Source organism: Malania oleifera, chromosome 1 (genome assembly GCF_029873635.1).
Source record: "Malania oleifera isolate guangnan ecotype guangnan chromosome 1, ASM2987363v1, whole genome shotgun sequence".
Lineage (NCBI taxonomy): Eukaryota > Viridiplantae > Streptophyta > Magnoliopsida > Santalales > Ximeniaceae > Malania > Malania oleifera.
In genome coordinates, this window is record NC_080417.1 from 53,322,591 (window position 1) to 53,338,661 (window position 16,071).

The 16,071-nt window shown below is 40.5% G+C and overlaps 1 protein-coding gene across 1 annotated transcript in view; it reads right to left on the reverse strand.

The window, feature by feature from the left end:
• LOC131162684 (uncharacterized) overlaps positions 1–16,071 on the reverse strand; it is a 39,531-nt gene that overhangs the window by 11,340 nt on the left and 12,120 nt on the right. Inside the window, 1 exon segment of the mRNA XM_058119315.1 lies at positions 9,223–9,791. Within this exon segment, the coding sequence (XP_057975298.1) occupies positions 9,223–9,791 (569 nt within the window).

Genomic DNA, 16,071 nt, shown 5'->3' on the forward strand with positions numbered 1-16,071 from the left:
ACCGAATGCCCCAAATTTGAATTAAAGGAGCAAGGAGCAACTACCGGAACTTCTTGAAAAAGGGTTCATCAGACCAAGTGTATCACCCTGGGGAGCGTCGATGTTGTTTGTGAAGAAGAAGAATGGGTTAATGAGGATGTGCTTGACTGTAGGGGGTTAACACAGTGACTGTGAAGAATAAATACATTTTTTCCCTCCATCCTCGCTTGACGACCTAGTTTGACTAGCTGAAGGCTCTCCGGTTTTCTCTAAGATCGATTTGTGATCCGCTATCATCATTGAAGGTGACTTAGAGATGTTATCGAAGACACTTTCGAACCCGGTAGCCCCTTTACGAATCTTTGATTATGCCATTCGGTTTGACGGATGTCACCTATAGCATTCATGGATTGATGAATGGTTGAGTTCCATGAGGACTTAGAATTATTTCATGGTAAGTATGCATTGATGACATCCTAGTTTTATTCGAGGAGTCTGGGCAGAGCAGAAGGCTCATTTGAGGCTAGTACTCCAGGTACTCAGGAGAAGATATTATTTTTCTAAATTCAAGAAATGCGAGTTTTTTGGCTGGAACATTTGCATTCCCGGGACATTAGTAATCCAAAGATGGAATCTTAGTACCCGAGTAAAGTGGACGCAACAGTAGATTGTGCGAGATTGAAGAACATGCATAAGATTAGATTTTTTCTTAGGTCTAGCCAGATACTATCGTCGGGGGGATTCGTTGAGCTTTCTAAATTGCAGTCCTTTAATGTAGCTTACGAAGACGAACATAAGTTTGAGTGGGACTAGGAATGCAAAAAGATCTTCTAGGAATTGAAGCAATGGGTGGGGTTAGGCCATGACTCCTAGTGTTGACCATTCCTCAGGGGATGGTGGTTACATGATCTAGAGTGACGCATCCTAGAAAGGCTCGGGTGTGTTGATGCACCAGGGAAAAGTTATGGCGTATGCTCTCTGGTCTAACCAAGAAGATATGAGCAGGGGAGTAGAAATGGAAGGAAGTAAAAGCAGAATGAGAGTGATGAAAAAGTGATCAATGAAATAGAGAAAGGGGAGGCGGGGGGACCGCAAGTCGTTGTGAATGGAACGTTCGGAGGATGATCAAGGGAGGTGAGGGAAGACTAACCCTTATTATTATACACTAACTATCCTATGGCATGAACTTAGAGCTGGAAGTAGTGGTATTTACACTAAAGATCTAGCGACACTATCTATACGGTGGAGAATGGTGGAAAATTCTTTATGATCATAAGAGTCTCAAATACTTCACTGCAGAAGAGTTGAATATGAGGGAACATAGGTGACTTGAATTAATTAAGGACTACCACGGCACTATTAGTTACACCCGGGAAAGCTACGTGGAAGTGATGCTTTGAGTCGGAAGTTAGTGCCTGCATCAGTCTCAACAATTAGGATTCAGCACCATATTAGGATGGACTTGGAGTAGGGTTGGGTGTATAGTTCGAAGAAGGAAAACCCCCCCCCCCCCCCTCACCAACATAATGTGCTGGCCTGGTATGCAACCAACCTTATAAAGATAGGATTCAAATATCAGCTCATATGAAAGGGGGATGTAGAGCTGACAGATATTGTAATGGAATATAGGATGGGTTAATTCAGACTTCATGGTCTCGGATGTGGGATATTGAGATTTTCACACCAGGATCTACGTACTCAAATGATGACTGGTATTAATGGACCACTCTTGGAAGAGGCACACGCTCTCTATATACGGTGCATCCAGGGATCCAAAGATATACCAAAGCATCACATGGATCTTCGGGTAGTTTAACCATGAAAAAGAGATCTCCCATAATGTGGAGGAGTGCTTGATTGTCAGCACTAAAAGTCAAAGCACAGAGGCCAGCAGGACCACTTTAGGTCACTTGACATATCCAAAATGGACGTGAAGCATATCTCGATGACTTTGTGTCAGGAGACATTGCCTTCGGGGGGCGACACATGGTGTCAGAATGCTATCTGGGTTATTGTGGATCGGCTGACGAAGACTGCACACTTCATTCCTGATCAGATTCATTTACTCCATGGATAGGCTATCAGAGCTTTATTGTACAGGAGATAGTACTCTCTTCATGGTGTCCTCAGTTTTCTTTAGTTCAAATTGAGATCCACTTTCACCTCTCGATGTCTGGAAGAGTTTGGGGCAGGACGCCTTGGGATCTCAACTCACCTTCAGTGTAGTGTTTCACTCCTCATAGCGAATGAGTCAGTCCGAGAGGCCCATTCAATTCTAGAGATATGCTGGCGGGCATGCGTACTAGATTTCGTGGTAGTCTAGATTTGGTATCTACCACTCAATAGAGTGTGCATATAACCAACAGTTATCAGGTCAGCATTTAAGATGACACCATAATAGAGGCTTGTACGTGTCCCGTGCTATTCTCCGTTGTACTAGGATAGATTAGGTGGAGCGGTAGTTTTGGGGCCGAAATTTGGGTACAGCAGACCTCTGTGAAGGTCGAGATTATTTAGGAGAAGGATAAGCGCTCAGAGTTGGCAGAAGGTTATGGCATATACTCACTGACGGCACGTATCGTTCAAGATCGAGAATATGGTATTCATAAGGTTGCTCCGATAAAGGGAGTGCATGTGTTTTGGGAGAAAGGCAAGCTGAGCTTGGGTACATTTGGGCCATTTGAAGATCCTGGAAAGGATTGGGTCTAGTTGCCATCGAGTGTCGTTAACCCCTAGTATTTTTCTAAGTTATAACAATCTTCCACGTATCAGGCTAGGACGTGTGTTAGAATCCTCGCATGTGATCAACTATGAACCCTTAGAGATCGGGGGATGTTTTGCATACGAGAAATACCAGTTCAGATTTTGGATCGGAAAATGCAGGAACTATGTACTAAGAAGATACCATATGAGTGGTTGTGTCGTAATCATGGCAGTCGAGGTGCTTCATGGAACAGAGACAGAAATACACGCAGAATACCCACCAGCTTTTAAGAGAGATCAGCATTAAATAGACCAGTACAATTTACTAGGTAGGTTTTTTTTATTTGCAAGTCAGGCAAGTAAGTGAGTTTAGTTTTGTTAGTTGTTTATGGAAGATTGTGGTATGGATCATCTTTGGGTGAGAATTTTTTATGGTATTGGTAATCTTCCGAAACAATATATTTAACCACGGTATTCCACTGCCATACGCGTGAGGGATAGTTAATAAACTTGGGACGGGGCCGCTATGTTGGTGGTCTACCGACTTCTTTGGTAGAGATGGATAATGAGATAAGGATATGATAGAAATCATTGTTAGCAAATTTCAACGGATGACATTCCTTATGAAAAAGGGTGGGGGGGGAGTGATTTAGAAACTCAAACCCAGAAAAACTAAGGAATAAATAAGAAAAGAAGAAGGGAAAAATAAAAAGGGGCAAACAACAGGATTCATCAATGAAACTTTGATTTCGTCGATGAAGGTTCTCCTATGGTTCATCAACGAGCAACCGGAAAATATCAGAGTGTCGTCGATGAAGAAATCCCGAGCAACCGGAAAATATCAGACTTAAGGTTCATCGACAAGACCCTTCCTTCATCGACGAATGGTCTTCTGTAGTTCGTCGACGAATGCGCCAAATCATCGACAAAGGTTGCTGAGACAACGACCTATAAATAGATATTTTAATAGCTTAATGGTTAAGAAATCATAATTCTCTACTTTCATCTCACTCTCTCTAGACGGCGCCCCTCACACACACTCTCTCTCTATGATTCTTCATCGTTCGTCACCAAAATGAAGATTGGAAGTTACACGAGGATTTGGGGCAAGTTCTTTGCTAGTCTAGCGGAGTAGATTCTTGACAGGGGTTTTTGTCCAGGGCCCACTCCAAAACCAGTGTAAGTGGGGAATTTTGAGGTGTTGTGTTGATTTGGAATAGGGGAGCCTTGGGATATTTAATGACAAAGTATTCTCTGGGTTGGGGGGGATTATTTTTTAAAAATTTGGGGAAAATATATTTCATGGTTTGTGAGTTTTGAAACGCCTTAGGGTGTGGATTTATGGTTTTAGAAGACTTTTCCAGTAAGTTAGGTAAGGGGATTAAGTTATGTCAAAAATTTTATTAAAAAATGAGCATAACAAAATGCTATCATTTGTGTATTTTAGGTTTTCCTTGTTATTTCAAAAACAATCAATCAAATGGTCGTTTTCATAAAACTAGGGAGATATGATATGGCATTTTTCAGTAAAAATGAACGGTGGGGATATAGTTTGATGTTATAATAGGATATATTGTATAGGAAAATTGTGTGGCAGATGGATAAAACGTTTGGTGAAATACTGAATTGTTTGTGAAATACTGGAATTGTTGTGAAAACGCAGGAACTTTTATATGATGGCTGTCGGGGGAAAAAAACGACTGGCGCCCGCGAGGGACCCTGATTTTCAGGGTCTCAGAAAAAGAGAGTGTGACATTGGGAGAGAAAGGACAGATAATGGGTATGACGTGGTGTTTGAATGTCTCTAGAGGTTTTCATAGAATTAGTTTAATTTTCCGGTGGCTTTGATCCATCCTTCAATTAGATGATGAGGAGAGGGAAAGGCACCGATGAGACTTGGTGCAATCTGCCAAGAGCAAACTTTGAACACAGTCGGGTTTGGACTTGAATCCTTTTTTTCTTTTTTTTAACTGTGGTTCAATTTTTGACTGTTTATATGTTCATTATTTTTTATGGAGTCTTTATACGGCTGTCCCCCGCTACATATTTTTGAATGATTTCAACTAAACAATTCTTTGGCCCAACAAAGTTCGTCATTGTTTTTATTGGTCGAGAGATTCAAATGGTGTTTTGTCATTGGAACAAAAAAAACACACGAACTGACCACCAATCACCACCACGAAGCGTTTGATTAGCCCTTGATGAATGGAAAAGTACTCACTGTAAGATCGTTTTCTTGATTTATTAATACATCCATTCCTCTTCTGGAGTTACTTACTAATTTCCGCCTGTAATGCCAAACTTGCTTGGGACCTACTAGTCTGAGCGTCTACTTCCTAATTTCGTATGCCAAAGTGCTTGGGATTTTTTGGACGCAAACGTACAACTGTCTGGTAGTGATGTTACTCTTGAGTTTCAGGTGAAACTCTCGTCTGCTTTTTTCCCTTTGTGTTAGGACCTGGACAATCTATTGCCGATTTCATGCTCGATTAGTGACTTTGGGTCACGCTTTCTCAAGCTGACACCTCCTTTCTCTGATTAGCATTCGATTACTTTTGCTAGCTACCAGGATCATCGGCATTTTAATACTTTTGATGCATATCCGGGATGAATTTGAGATACTCGAACTTCCTTGTTACATCTTCTTCCTCCTCTTCCTACCTGAGGGTGCTCGTGCAATGCTCTCCTCTGAGGAGACACGCTATCAAACCTCGGGTCGATCTTTTACAAGATATCGGTTTTAGGCCTACTCTCCTCCCGTCCTCATTCTCTCTACTCCAGCTACTCTTGCTGCAAGCGTTGAGCATCTTTCTCTCAAACGCATCGTTTCCATGTCCAGTGCCACTATTGTACAAAGGATATGGTCACTCGAGAGTTTCTGATTTTTCTAAGAAGAAGGCCAAGGATGCAGATGACTCTCAAAGCCTAAGACATCTTCCCTCTGCCCGCCTATTGACCTGCTCTGCTGCTGTCTCCACCCAGCTCAATCTTCTGTTCCTCTCAGCCGCCTCCTTTGTCCTCTCTTCGACACTGACCTTGAAGCATATCACCTAGTTTCTTCCCGCATCTTCCCTACTTCCTTATATGTCTCCAAGGTACCCCCCTGACTCTTGGTTTATATGATTTCTTCTTTCCCTAGTTGTATCTAGCCTATAATTCCTCTTTAGTAGCCAACATAAATAGTCTTTTACATTCATGTTCATTTTTTATACTGCGGATGGTTCCCAATGTCTGTTGTCATTCGGCTCATATTTCCTATCCTACTTTCCGTGCCTGCCATATTTGTGGCCTAACCGGTCGCGTATCTCCTTTTTGTTGGTCATCGTCCCCTTGTTTGAAATGTATTTTTTTTATCTTCCAAACCTTATTCTCAAAAGGGTTTGTGTTGTGCATGATCCGAAGATGAGCAAGCTTCGTTGGACCAGGGGGTAAAGTTTGGTCACCTTTTTGAGATAAAAAAAAAAATATATACATTTGCCCTCGTTCGTGTTCTCTCCTCCTCCTCTCGTTCCCTGCCAGCCATGTATTACAAAGGTTTTTGAAATTATAGTATTGGTCATGATCATTACCTCGTGTTCAGTCTTTAGCTTCTACATGGTTGCTTTTAGGACATGTTACATTTAAACATTTTTGATTGTGTGCCTTGTCACTGGGGGAACGAAGCTTTACCTTTTAATGAAAGCAATTTACTGTCGTATGCAAAAAAAACCTGTTGATTTGGTTCGATTCTGTATTTGGGGACCTACTCTTTATCCCCTTACTAAGAGCGCAGGGCTCTCGTACTTGTCGATTTTATCGATGATTTGATAGCTATACATGTATTTATCCTTTGCATGAACGTCAATGGGTTTTAGCTTAATGCATTTCGTGAACTTTAAAAGATGATTAAAACTCATTTTCTTCAATCCAGTTAAAGTAATGTCGTGTCCACTATGCCCCTATAACTTTTTCTACCCCTTTTCATTGAGACTTCGGAGGCCGGCACCTTATCCATCGATCATGTCCATTCTCCACTCCCAACATAATGTTCATCTGCCCGAAACGGAGCACTCCGTCCTTCTTGGACAATTGTTCGCTCTCACAACTCTATCTCTGCTCCCTTCTAGAATCCTTTGGGGTGAAGCTGCTCTTACCATTGTTTTACACTATTAATCGAGTTCCCACGCCTATTCTTTCCAATAAATCTCCATATGAGGCCTCTATATGGAATGATACCTTATTATTCCTTCTCAAAGTCTTTGGTGTGCTTTCTTCTTTGTTTTGCTTCCACCTCATGAACATACAAAACTTGAACCTCGCTCTCGCGTCTCTGTTGCTTTCTTGGTTATGGCATTGAACACAAGGGTTAATCGGTGTTATGACCCCATGTCAAGCGTCTTCGCATCTCTCACCATGTTCAGTTTTGAGAACACAAAATGTTTGCTAGTCTCTCTCTCTCCATTTTCTTCCAATTGTCTCTCATACTACCCCCATTTTCACTGATTCTAAGCCTCGATCCCTCTCCCAATTTTTCTCTTCTAATGCAGGTCCTGCCAGCTCATTAGGTGATCCCTCTGCGTCTGCCGCTCCTGACCCTAGACTGTCTAATGATCCTGCCGTCGCTTCACACCGCCTAAAGTCCACTGATTTGGATGTTCGTCGTTCTAGTCGGCTAAGGGCACCTCCTACATATCTTAGTGACTTTCACTGTTTTTCTACTCTTAACTCTCCTTCACGAACCTCGCAATTATCGCGAAGCTTTTCTGTTCCTGTTTGGGCAGCAAGCTATGTCTGAAGAACTTGACACCTTTCACGAAACTCATACTTGGGACCTGTTGACCTTCCTCCTGGTAGACTTTAGTTGGGGAACAAAGATGTGTATTAAACAAAAAACAAATTCCGATGGTTCTAAAGTACGACATAAAGCTCGTTTAGTGGCAAGGGCTTTAACTTAGTAATATGACATTGATTATGAGGAGACATTTGCTCATGTTGCTCGTATTACCGTCAATTCGCTCCCTTTTGGTTGTTTCCTCTGCTTCGCAGTGGCCTTTATTTCAGATGGATGTCAAGAATGCCTTTTTTACATGGTGATTTGGATGAGGAGGTCTATATGCAGCCCCCTCCTGGGTATCCTCAATTCTCTTGGTCAGGTTTTTCGTCTCCGTTGTGCTTTATTGGGCTTAAGCAAGCACCTTGTGCTTGGTTTGCCAAGTTCAGCTCCACTATTGCCCAGCTTGGGGTTTGCCTCTAGCCCTTATGATTTAGCTCTTTTTACCCATCACACTGCATCTGGCATCACTCTTCTACTACATTATGTTGACGATATGATCATTACTAGTGATGATACTTCTGGTATTCATTAGCTTAAGGCAGTTTTTGTGGTCAGCAGTTTGAGATGAAAGACCTCGGTTCTCTTTGCTACTTTCTTGGCTTAGAGTGTCTCCTACCTCTTATGGCTACTCCTTGACCCAAGTCAAATATGCCTCTGATCTTCTCACAACGTGCTGTACTCCACCGATTGTAAGATAACTGATAGACCGCTGGAGCCCACATCAAACTCTATCCTATTGATGGGGGAGCTCCTTCCCGATGCCACTTGTTACCGACAACTTGTTGGGAGCTTGATTTATTCTCACCGTCACTAGACCAAACATTGCCTATGCGGTGCACCTTGTTAGTCAGTTTATGTTGGCTCCTCGGTCTGTTCATTATGCAGCTGTTCTTCGCATCTTACGATATGTGAAGGGCACCTTATTTCATGGCCTTTTTTTTCTTCTCACTCATCCTTGACGTTACAAGTTTATTTAGATGCTAATTGGGCAGGGGACCCTACTGATCATCAGTCTACCACTAGTTTTCTTTTTTCACTTGGTGACTCTCTTATCTCTTGGCGGAGCAAAAAGCAAACTGTTGTTGCTCGCTCTAGCACTAAGGTTGAGTATCGGGCTCTCGCTGACACTACTTCTGAGCTTCTTTAGCTTCATTGGCTTCTCCAAGATATGGGAGTTCCTCAGCCCTCGAGCACTCCACTTTATTGTGACAATCATAATGCTATCTAGATCGCCCACAACAATTTTTTTCATGAACGCACCTAACATATTGAGATCGACTATCATTTTGTGTGTCATCATCTTCAAGACGAGACACTTCACCTCTTGTCGATTCCTTCGGCTGATCAGTTGGCTGATATCTTCACGAAATCTCATCCACCAGGTCGTCATCGTGTTTTAGTTTACAAACTCCATATGTCATCTTCGATACCACCTTGAGTTTAAGGGGGGATGTTAATACATCTCCCTAAAATACCCTTGTACCTATGTTAGTATATCTCCCTTACCCTTATATGCCTCCTTCTCCTATAAAAGGATGGTCTAGTACAGTTGTTTGTGTACAAAAAATTTAAAAAATTTGCTTTAATATTAACATAAAAGTATAAAAAAAAAAAAAAAAATTATCCAAGCACTCTACCTTATCTAAAACAAATAAGTGGATATATTAGGGTGTTTTTTAAAGAATGTTGTGTGGTTCTATCAGAGCTCCTAAAAATGTAGCAAATACTTGCACTCAAAACGCCGGATAATGGCTTCATCAAGGTCAAATGGCCTGTTGGTTGTGGCGAGAACAAGGATATGCTCACCAGGTCCAGTCAGGAGCCCATCCCAATGAGTCATGAACTCATTTTTAATCTTCCTTGTGGCTTCATACTCCCCTGCTCTACTCCACTGCCCAAGCATGCTATCAACTTCATCTACAAAAATAATAGTTGGGGAGACCTTTGCTGCAAGAGTGAATAAAGCTCGTACTTTCTTTTCATCCTCTCCAAACCATTTAGAAGTGATGGTAGACATGGACACATTGATGAAGCTTGCTCCAACCTCCTTGGCTATGGCCTTGGCTAGCATCGTCTTCCCAATCCTAGGAGGCCCAAATAATAATACTCCTCTACAAGGCTTTAAGAGGCCTCCCTCAAAGAGATCTGGTCTTCGAAGAGGGAGCATTACCAGTTCCCGAAGGGATTCTTTAATGTCTTCCATGGCACCAATATCGGTAAATGTCGTGAAAATCTCATTTGCCTTTATGACCTTTAGCCTTATGCGCTTCTTAAATTCATTGTCAGGAGGAACATCCTGTTCGGAGTTTTAATATACCGCACCATATTATCAATTCTGACAAATGGGTTTAAAGATGAACATTGCCTACTTTTTGAACAGATGATCTATGTAGAATTGTGCAAAATTGACAATGCTAATTGTATCATGCCATGGAATCATTCTATTCTTCTTGTTAGGGTACTTAAAAATTTGAATAATTTTTTTTATACAAGTTTGTGCAAGTATTTTTGTAGAAAATTGAACCAAAAAAATAAAGAAAATAAATAAGAAAAGAAGAAGGGAAAAATAAAAAGGGGCAAACAGCAGGATTCGTCAACAAAGCCTTTGATTTCATCAACGACGGTTCTCCTACGGTTCGTCAATGAAGTTCAGAGTATCGTTGAGAAAGAAATCCTGAGCGATAGAAAAATATTAGACTTAACGTTCATCGACGAGACCCTTCATTCGTCGACGAACGGTCTTCTGTAATTCATCAATGAATGCGCCAACTGTTCGACGAAGTTGGTGAGTCAACGACCTATAAATAGATATTTTAGTTGCTTAATGGTTAAGAAATCATATTTACTCACTCTCTCTCTCTCTCTCTCTCTCTCTCTCTCTCTCTACAATTATTCGTCATTTGTCACCAAAATAGACGACTGAAAGTTACCATGAGGATCAAAGGGAAATTCTCTACTAGTCTAGCAGAGTATATTCTTGAACAAGGTCTTTACAGGAACCACTCCAAAACCAGGGTAAGTAGGAATTTTGAGGTTTTATTGTTGATTTGGAGTATAGGGAGCCTGGGGAATGTTTAATGATAAGTATTCTCTGGGCTGGGATGATTAATTTAGGGAAAATGTATTTCAGGGTTTTGAGCTTTGAACGCCTTAGGACATGGATCTAGGGTTTCAGAAGACTTTTCCAGTAAGTTAGGTAAGGGGATTAAATTAAGTCAGAAGTTTTATTAAAAATTGAGCCTAACAAAATGCTATATTTGTATAGCTATGTTTACAGTTGTTTTTTCAAAAACCAATCGGTCAAAATGGACTTTTCAAACTTAGGATATATGATACGATATTTTCAGTAAAAATGAACGGTGGGAAGTATAGTTTGATGTTATAAATAGGATGTACTGTATATGAAAAATTTTGTGGCAGATGGATAAAATTGGTTGTTAAATATTGGAATTGTTTGTGAAATACTTAAATGTTTGTGAAATACTAGAACTGTTATGAAAATGCATCAAATTTTATATGATGGCCACGAGGGTTGAGTTTTGTATGATGACCATGAGGGTTGAGTTTTATATGATGGCCATGAGGACTGAGTTTTATAATATGACAGGTTTTATATGAAATGAGTTGAAACACAGTTTTTATTACTTAAATTACATGATATGCTTTAGGAACCTCGAGGACCAGTTATGTTATGAGCACGATACCGTTGTTAGAGTTCCAATATTAGACCATGTGCGCCCACACTATTCACGGGGAGGTGTAGGGTGGTCTCAGCTGATTAGCCTCAATAGATGGGGTACCTTCCCTAGAAGACTGGACTTCTAGGATGTGGTGGGGCAATCGGACTCGCAAGCAAGTTGCGGATGCCTGCGTGGTCGAAGTTAGATGCAGACGTATGTTTTGACTTAGTCTGGGTTAATCATCTCAGGCTTAGTCTAGCTTTTAGCCGCACAACCCGTGTTATGGGGAAAGTAAATGGCGTTAGTCATAGGGAGTGTCTTTTATGCATATCTATAAATTTACGTAAATTTATATAAATGATGTTATTTAATTACTGAAATGTTTATATCATGGAAGCGAGATAAGTATTTTTAGTAGTATAAAGTGAGTATAATGTATGAATGCTATTTTCAGTTAAATAAAGGATGAATGTTTCAATAAACACCTAATGCATGTTGACCACACACTGATGTTAACTTAATCTTCCTTACTGAGAAGTGTTTCACCCCAATATACAAATTATCTTTTTAGGACCATCTCAAGGTTGGGTTTAGCGTACTCTGGGGTAGATTGATAGCTAGATAGATCTTTGTGAGTGTCAGTAAGAACTTTGCTGTATGTAGGCTAGGTTTTAAGCCTTGAGTTGTATTATGGTTGTATAGAGTGAGATGGGTTTTGTTTTGTATTATGGATTATAGTATGGATGTTTGGAAACATTTTTATATAAAGGAAATTTAGAACTTTGGTAATGTATGGTTGGAGAATGTTCATTATTTCCATTACATTTATTATGATGTTTATGGTATTAGGTACTCAGATGTCACTAAAGTAGCACCTCGAGCCCACGTGGCAGGTCGGGTGTTACAAGTGGTATCAGAGCCTAGGTTTTCTAGGTTATGCAGACTTTGACAGTTAATAATTACCAAAGTATAGGTTGAGATAAGCTAAGGTTAAGAATGGGTAAGTTAGGTTGAGTTTTAGTCTGGAAGCTTAGAGGCGAAGATTCATTGATGGTCTTCTGTGTTTTTCCTAGAATGACGATTTCAGAAAAAACCATGGTAAATTCATCGATGGTTTCGTTTCTGGATTGAGAGATTGGAGATAGAAAATTTAGGTTGGGAACATTAGGCTGGGGGAGTATGTACGTAGTGTCATCGTTATGATTAAGGGTCGGTACCTTGGCAATTTTGTAGTAGAAGTGTGTAAATGATTCCTTTAACTGCAAACTCATATGTTTTAAATTATTAGTTATTCCATACTTGCATAAACTATGATGAATGTGGAATTTCTATGTGGGTTTCTATCCTTTCTTTAGGATGGATTCTAGGGGAAAGGAGGTCATAGTTGGAGGGGATAATCATGTGGATACCTCTAGTGAGGATGACGTCAATGCCTCGGTATTGTTGTGCAGTATAGCACGGCAGGCTAGGAAGAAAAATCGAAGGGATTCCCGAGATCAGAGTCAACTAGTAGCTAATAGGGGTTGCATGTTCCATCAGTTTACTCGGGTGAATCTGTTGGCATTTTCTAGAGAATTGAACTCGATTGCGGCTGAAGACTGGGTTCAGGAGATGGAGGAGCTCTTGGGTGTGCTAGAATGCACAGAGAATAGAAGGTGAGGTTTTCCACCTTTAAAATGGTGGGGGAAGTAAAGAGATGGTGGAGATTGGCTAAATTAGTGGAGGAATAGTGTCCAGGGTATATGTCTACTACCTGGAGTTGTTTCAGGGAGGTCTTCATTGGCAGATACTTCCCTATTGCCACTAGAGACGCGAAGGCAGAGGAGTTTCTTCATCTGACCCAGTGGCCCATAATTGTACAACAATATGTGGCCAAGTTTGTGGAGTTGTCTCATTTCACTCCACATATGGTCCCGGATGAGCTGAAGAAGGCTCGGATGTTTGAGAAAGGTCTAAGGTAGAGTGTACGATCACAGGTGGTGGCATTATTGACGCAAAGTTTCAATGAGCTGGTGAACAAGGCCATGGCAGTTGAGGCAAACATTTAGGAGGGGGAGAAAGTAGTAAATCAGAAGAAAAGGCCTTTGCGTCAGAGGTTTCAGTCTAACTCAAGCCAGAGCCCATGGAGGCGGCCGGTAATCTTATGGGCCAGACATAGGAGACGGGATCTCGAGCCCCTTAGGAGAATTCTCAGCGTCCTACCTATCCCAGATGCCATAAAATGCATTGGGACGAGTATAGGATTGGATCAACAGGTTGTTATCGGTGTAATGGGGCAGGACATCAGAACTAGGACTACCTGACGACATTGAATTATGCAACCCCATAGGATCAGTATGGGAGAGGTGCTCAGGCACCTCGAGGTGGTCACCAGAGGGGCACCGCCTAGGTGCAGGTGTATTCCATAACACTGGGTGACTCCGAGCACGCAGGAGATGTAGTTACAGGTAATATTTATAAGCTTTTAAATAAATTTGTTGTGCTCTTTGATTCAAGTGCAACCCAATCGTTTGTATCTTGGGGGTTTGCTAAATTGTGCAGGATAGAAATACAGCCATTAGATGCCAAGTTAGCAGTAGTTACGTCGACTGGGTCGGTTAGTATATGTAGTAAGGTGATTAGAGATTACCTAATGGAGATTCAAGGGAGAAAGCTGTCTGCTAGTCCAATCATTATTGATATGTATGGATTTGACATTATTTTGGGAATGGATTGGCTAGCATCCAACTATGCAAGTATAGATTGCCACAGGAAGGAAGTAGTATTTAGACCTCTAGGGGAGTAAGAATTTAAATATGTTGGGTCATGTGTGCGCTTTGCACCATGAATCCCTTCTAGAATTCAGGTGAAGAGGTTGCTTTGAGAAGGTTTCTTGGGGTATCTTGCTTTTGTGAAAGAAGCACCAAAGGAAGGACTGGAACTGGAGGATATTCCAGTGATAAAGGAGTTCTCAAATGTGTTTCTAGAGGACTTACTGGGGTTACTGACTCACTCGAAAAATGAGCAGCTCGTAAGCTATCCCAAGTATAGGAGTTCTGTCGTGTAATATTAAGCCCAAGGGCTAGATCGTCTCCTCAGGGAATGCGTTTTAATTTCAAATTTTACATTCGCCCAATCGAAATTAAAAAGGTACTGAACTCAGTTCAGATTCGGGTTTTCAAGATTGTGGAGACTTAAATGAAAACACAAATTAAAGTCTTAAAACTATCACGCACGGAATTAAATAACAATAATGAAAACCCTAGTCTACTTAAGGAAACACTAGATCATACTAACTAAAAATGGAAACTTTAAACATGGAATTAAAATAACAATAATGAAAACCCTAGTCTACTTAAGGAAACACTGGGACACGCGTTAATTAAAAATAGCAACCTAGAACATGGAATTAAAAACACACAATGGAAACTAAACTAGACACATACTAAAAAAAAAACCGAACCTACTAAAAATCGAACCTTTAGCACAATTAAGAGATCAAATCAAGACTCACAATTTAAATGCAAACATGAATTCAACGGAAATTTAAAAAAACGTAAACAATAACGGAACACAATAAAAACATAACCTTTACTAATCATAGACCCTAACTAAATCGAATTTCGACAAAAATGAATTTAATTAAGAATGCTAAATTAAAATAACTATCAATTAGATAAACAAAAAGATTAATTTAACAATAATGAAATACCCAACATTACTCAACTTAAACAAAAAGAAAGAAAACTCCAATAACATTAAAAAAAAAAAAAAAACTAAACTTTCTTCAATATTCCAAGATTCAAAGAAAAGTAAATAAAAGAACGAAAGAAAGGAAAAGAGAGAGAGAGAGAGAGAGAGAGAGAGAGAGAGAGAGAAACAAATCCACGGAGCTGTGGCAGCAGCTGCGGCTGTGGGGGGGTTGGTTTGCGGTTGTGGCATGGAGTAAGGAACAGCGGGAGAGTGGCTCACGGATTATCTGGTGCTATTGGTGGTCGCCGGAGAGAGCAACAAAGTGCAGCAGGAGCTTTTTGTGCTACGGCAACAATAGGAAAAAGAGGTTTGAGCGAGAGAGAGAGAGAGGGATAAAGGGAAGGAGAACAGAGAATAGAGAAAAGAGAAAGAGAGCAAAGCAGGATTTAAAAGAACAAAAAAAAAAAACAAATTAAAGAAGAAGAAGAAGAAGAAGGAGAAGAGGAGAATGGGGAAGAGGAGAATGGGGAGCCCTGGGGGCTGCCTATGTAGAAAAAGGAAGAGAAGGGTTAAATAGGATAGGGGGGAAAGCCCTAGACCCGGATAGGAGACCCGACCCAGCAACTTGACCCAATTGGAGTTGACCCAAATTGCTATATTTTTTTTTCATTTTTTTCATTCTCTGTTCATCGCAAATTTGACTCTTTTGGAACCCGTATCTCACAAAACTAAAAACATAAAAGTCGTAGATAATCTTTTCCTATTTCTCCAAAAATTTGAATCGTCTCGATCAGAGTTCAGACGGAAAAGTTATGCACAAAATACGAACAGGTATCGGTTTTGGTTCCCGAGAATTTTCCTACGACAAAAAAATTACCAAAACTTAATAAATAATGCAATAAAGTTCAAGAATGATAATTTTGGCACTTTATAAAAATATTGGACAATTTTAGACATTTAATTAAAAATATAAACCGTAAAGTTCGGGTTAAGATGCCCAATTATGCAGTTTTGACGCTTAATCACACCCCCCAACTAACGTTTGGCTAGTCTCTAGCAAATGACGTGAATGAATCTTAGGGTTGTGCCTACAACTACAAACTCCGGTGATCATGAAATCAATGCACATGTGACATAACTATACCACTTCACATACTAGAACATAACTGAATTTCACACAAGTGTTTTCATATTCAATGCACACGACTCCAAAGCACGCCACTC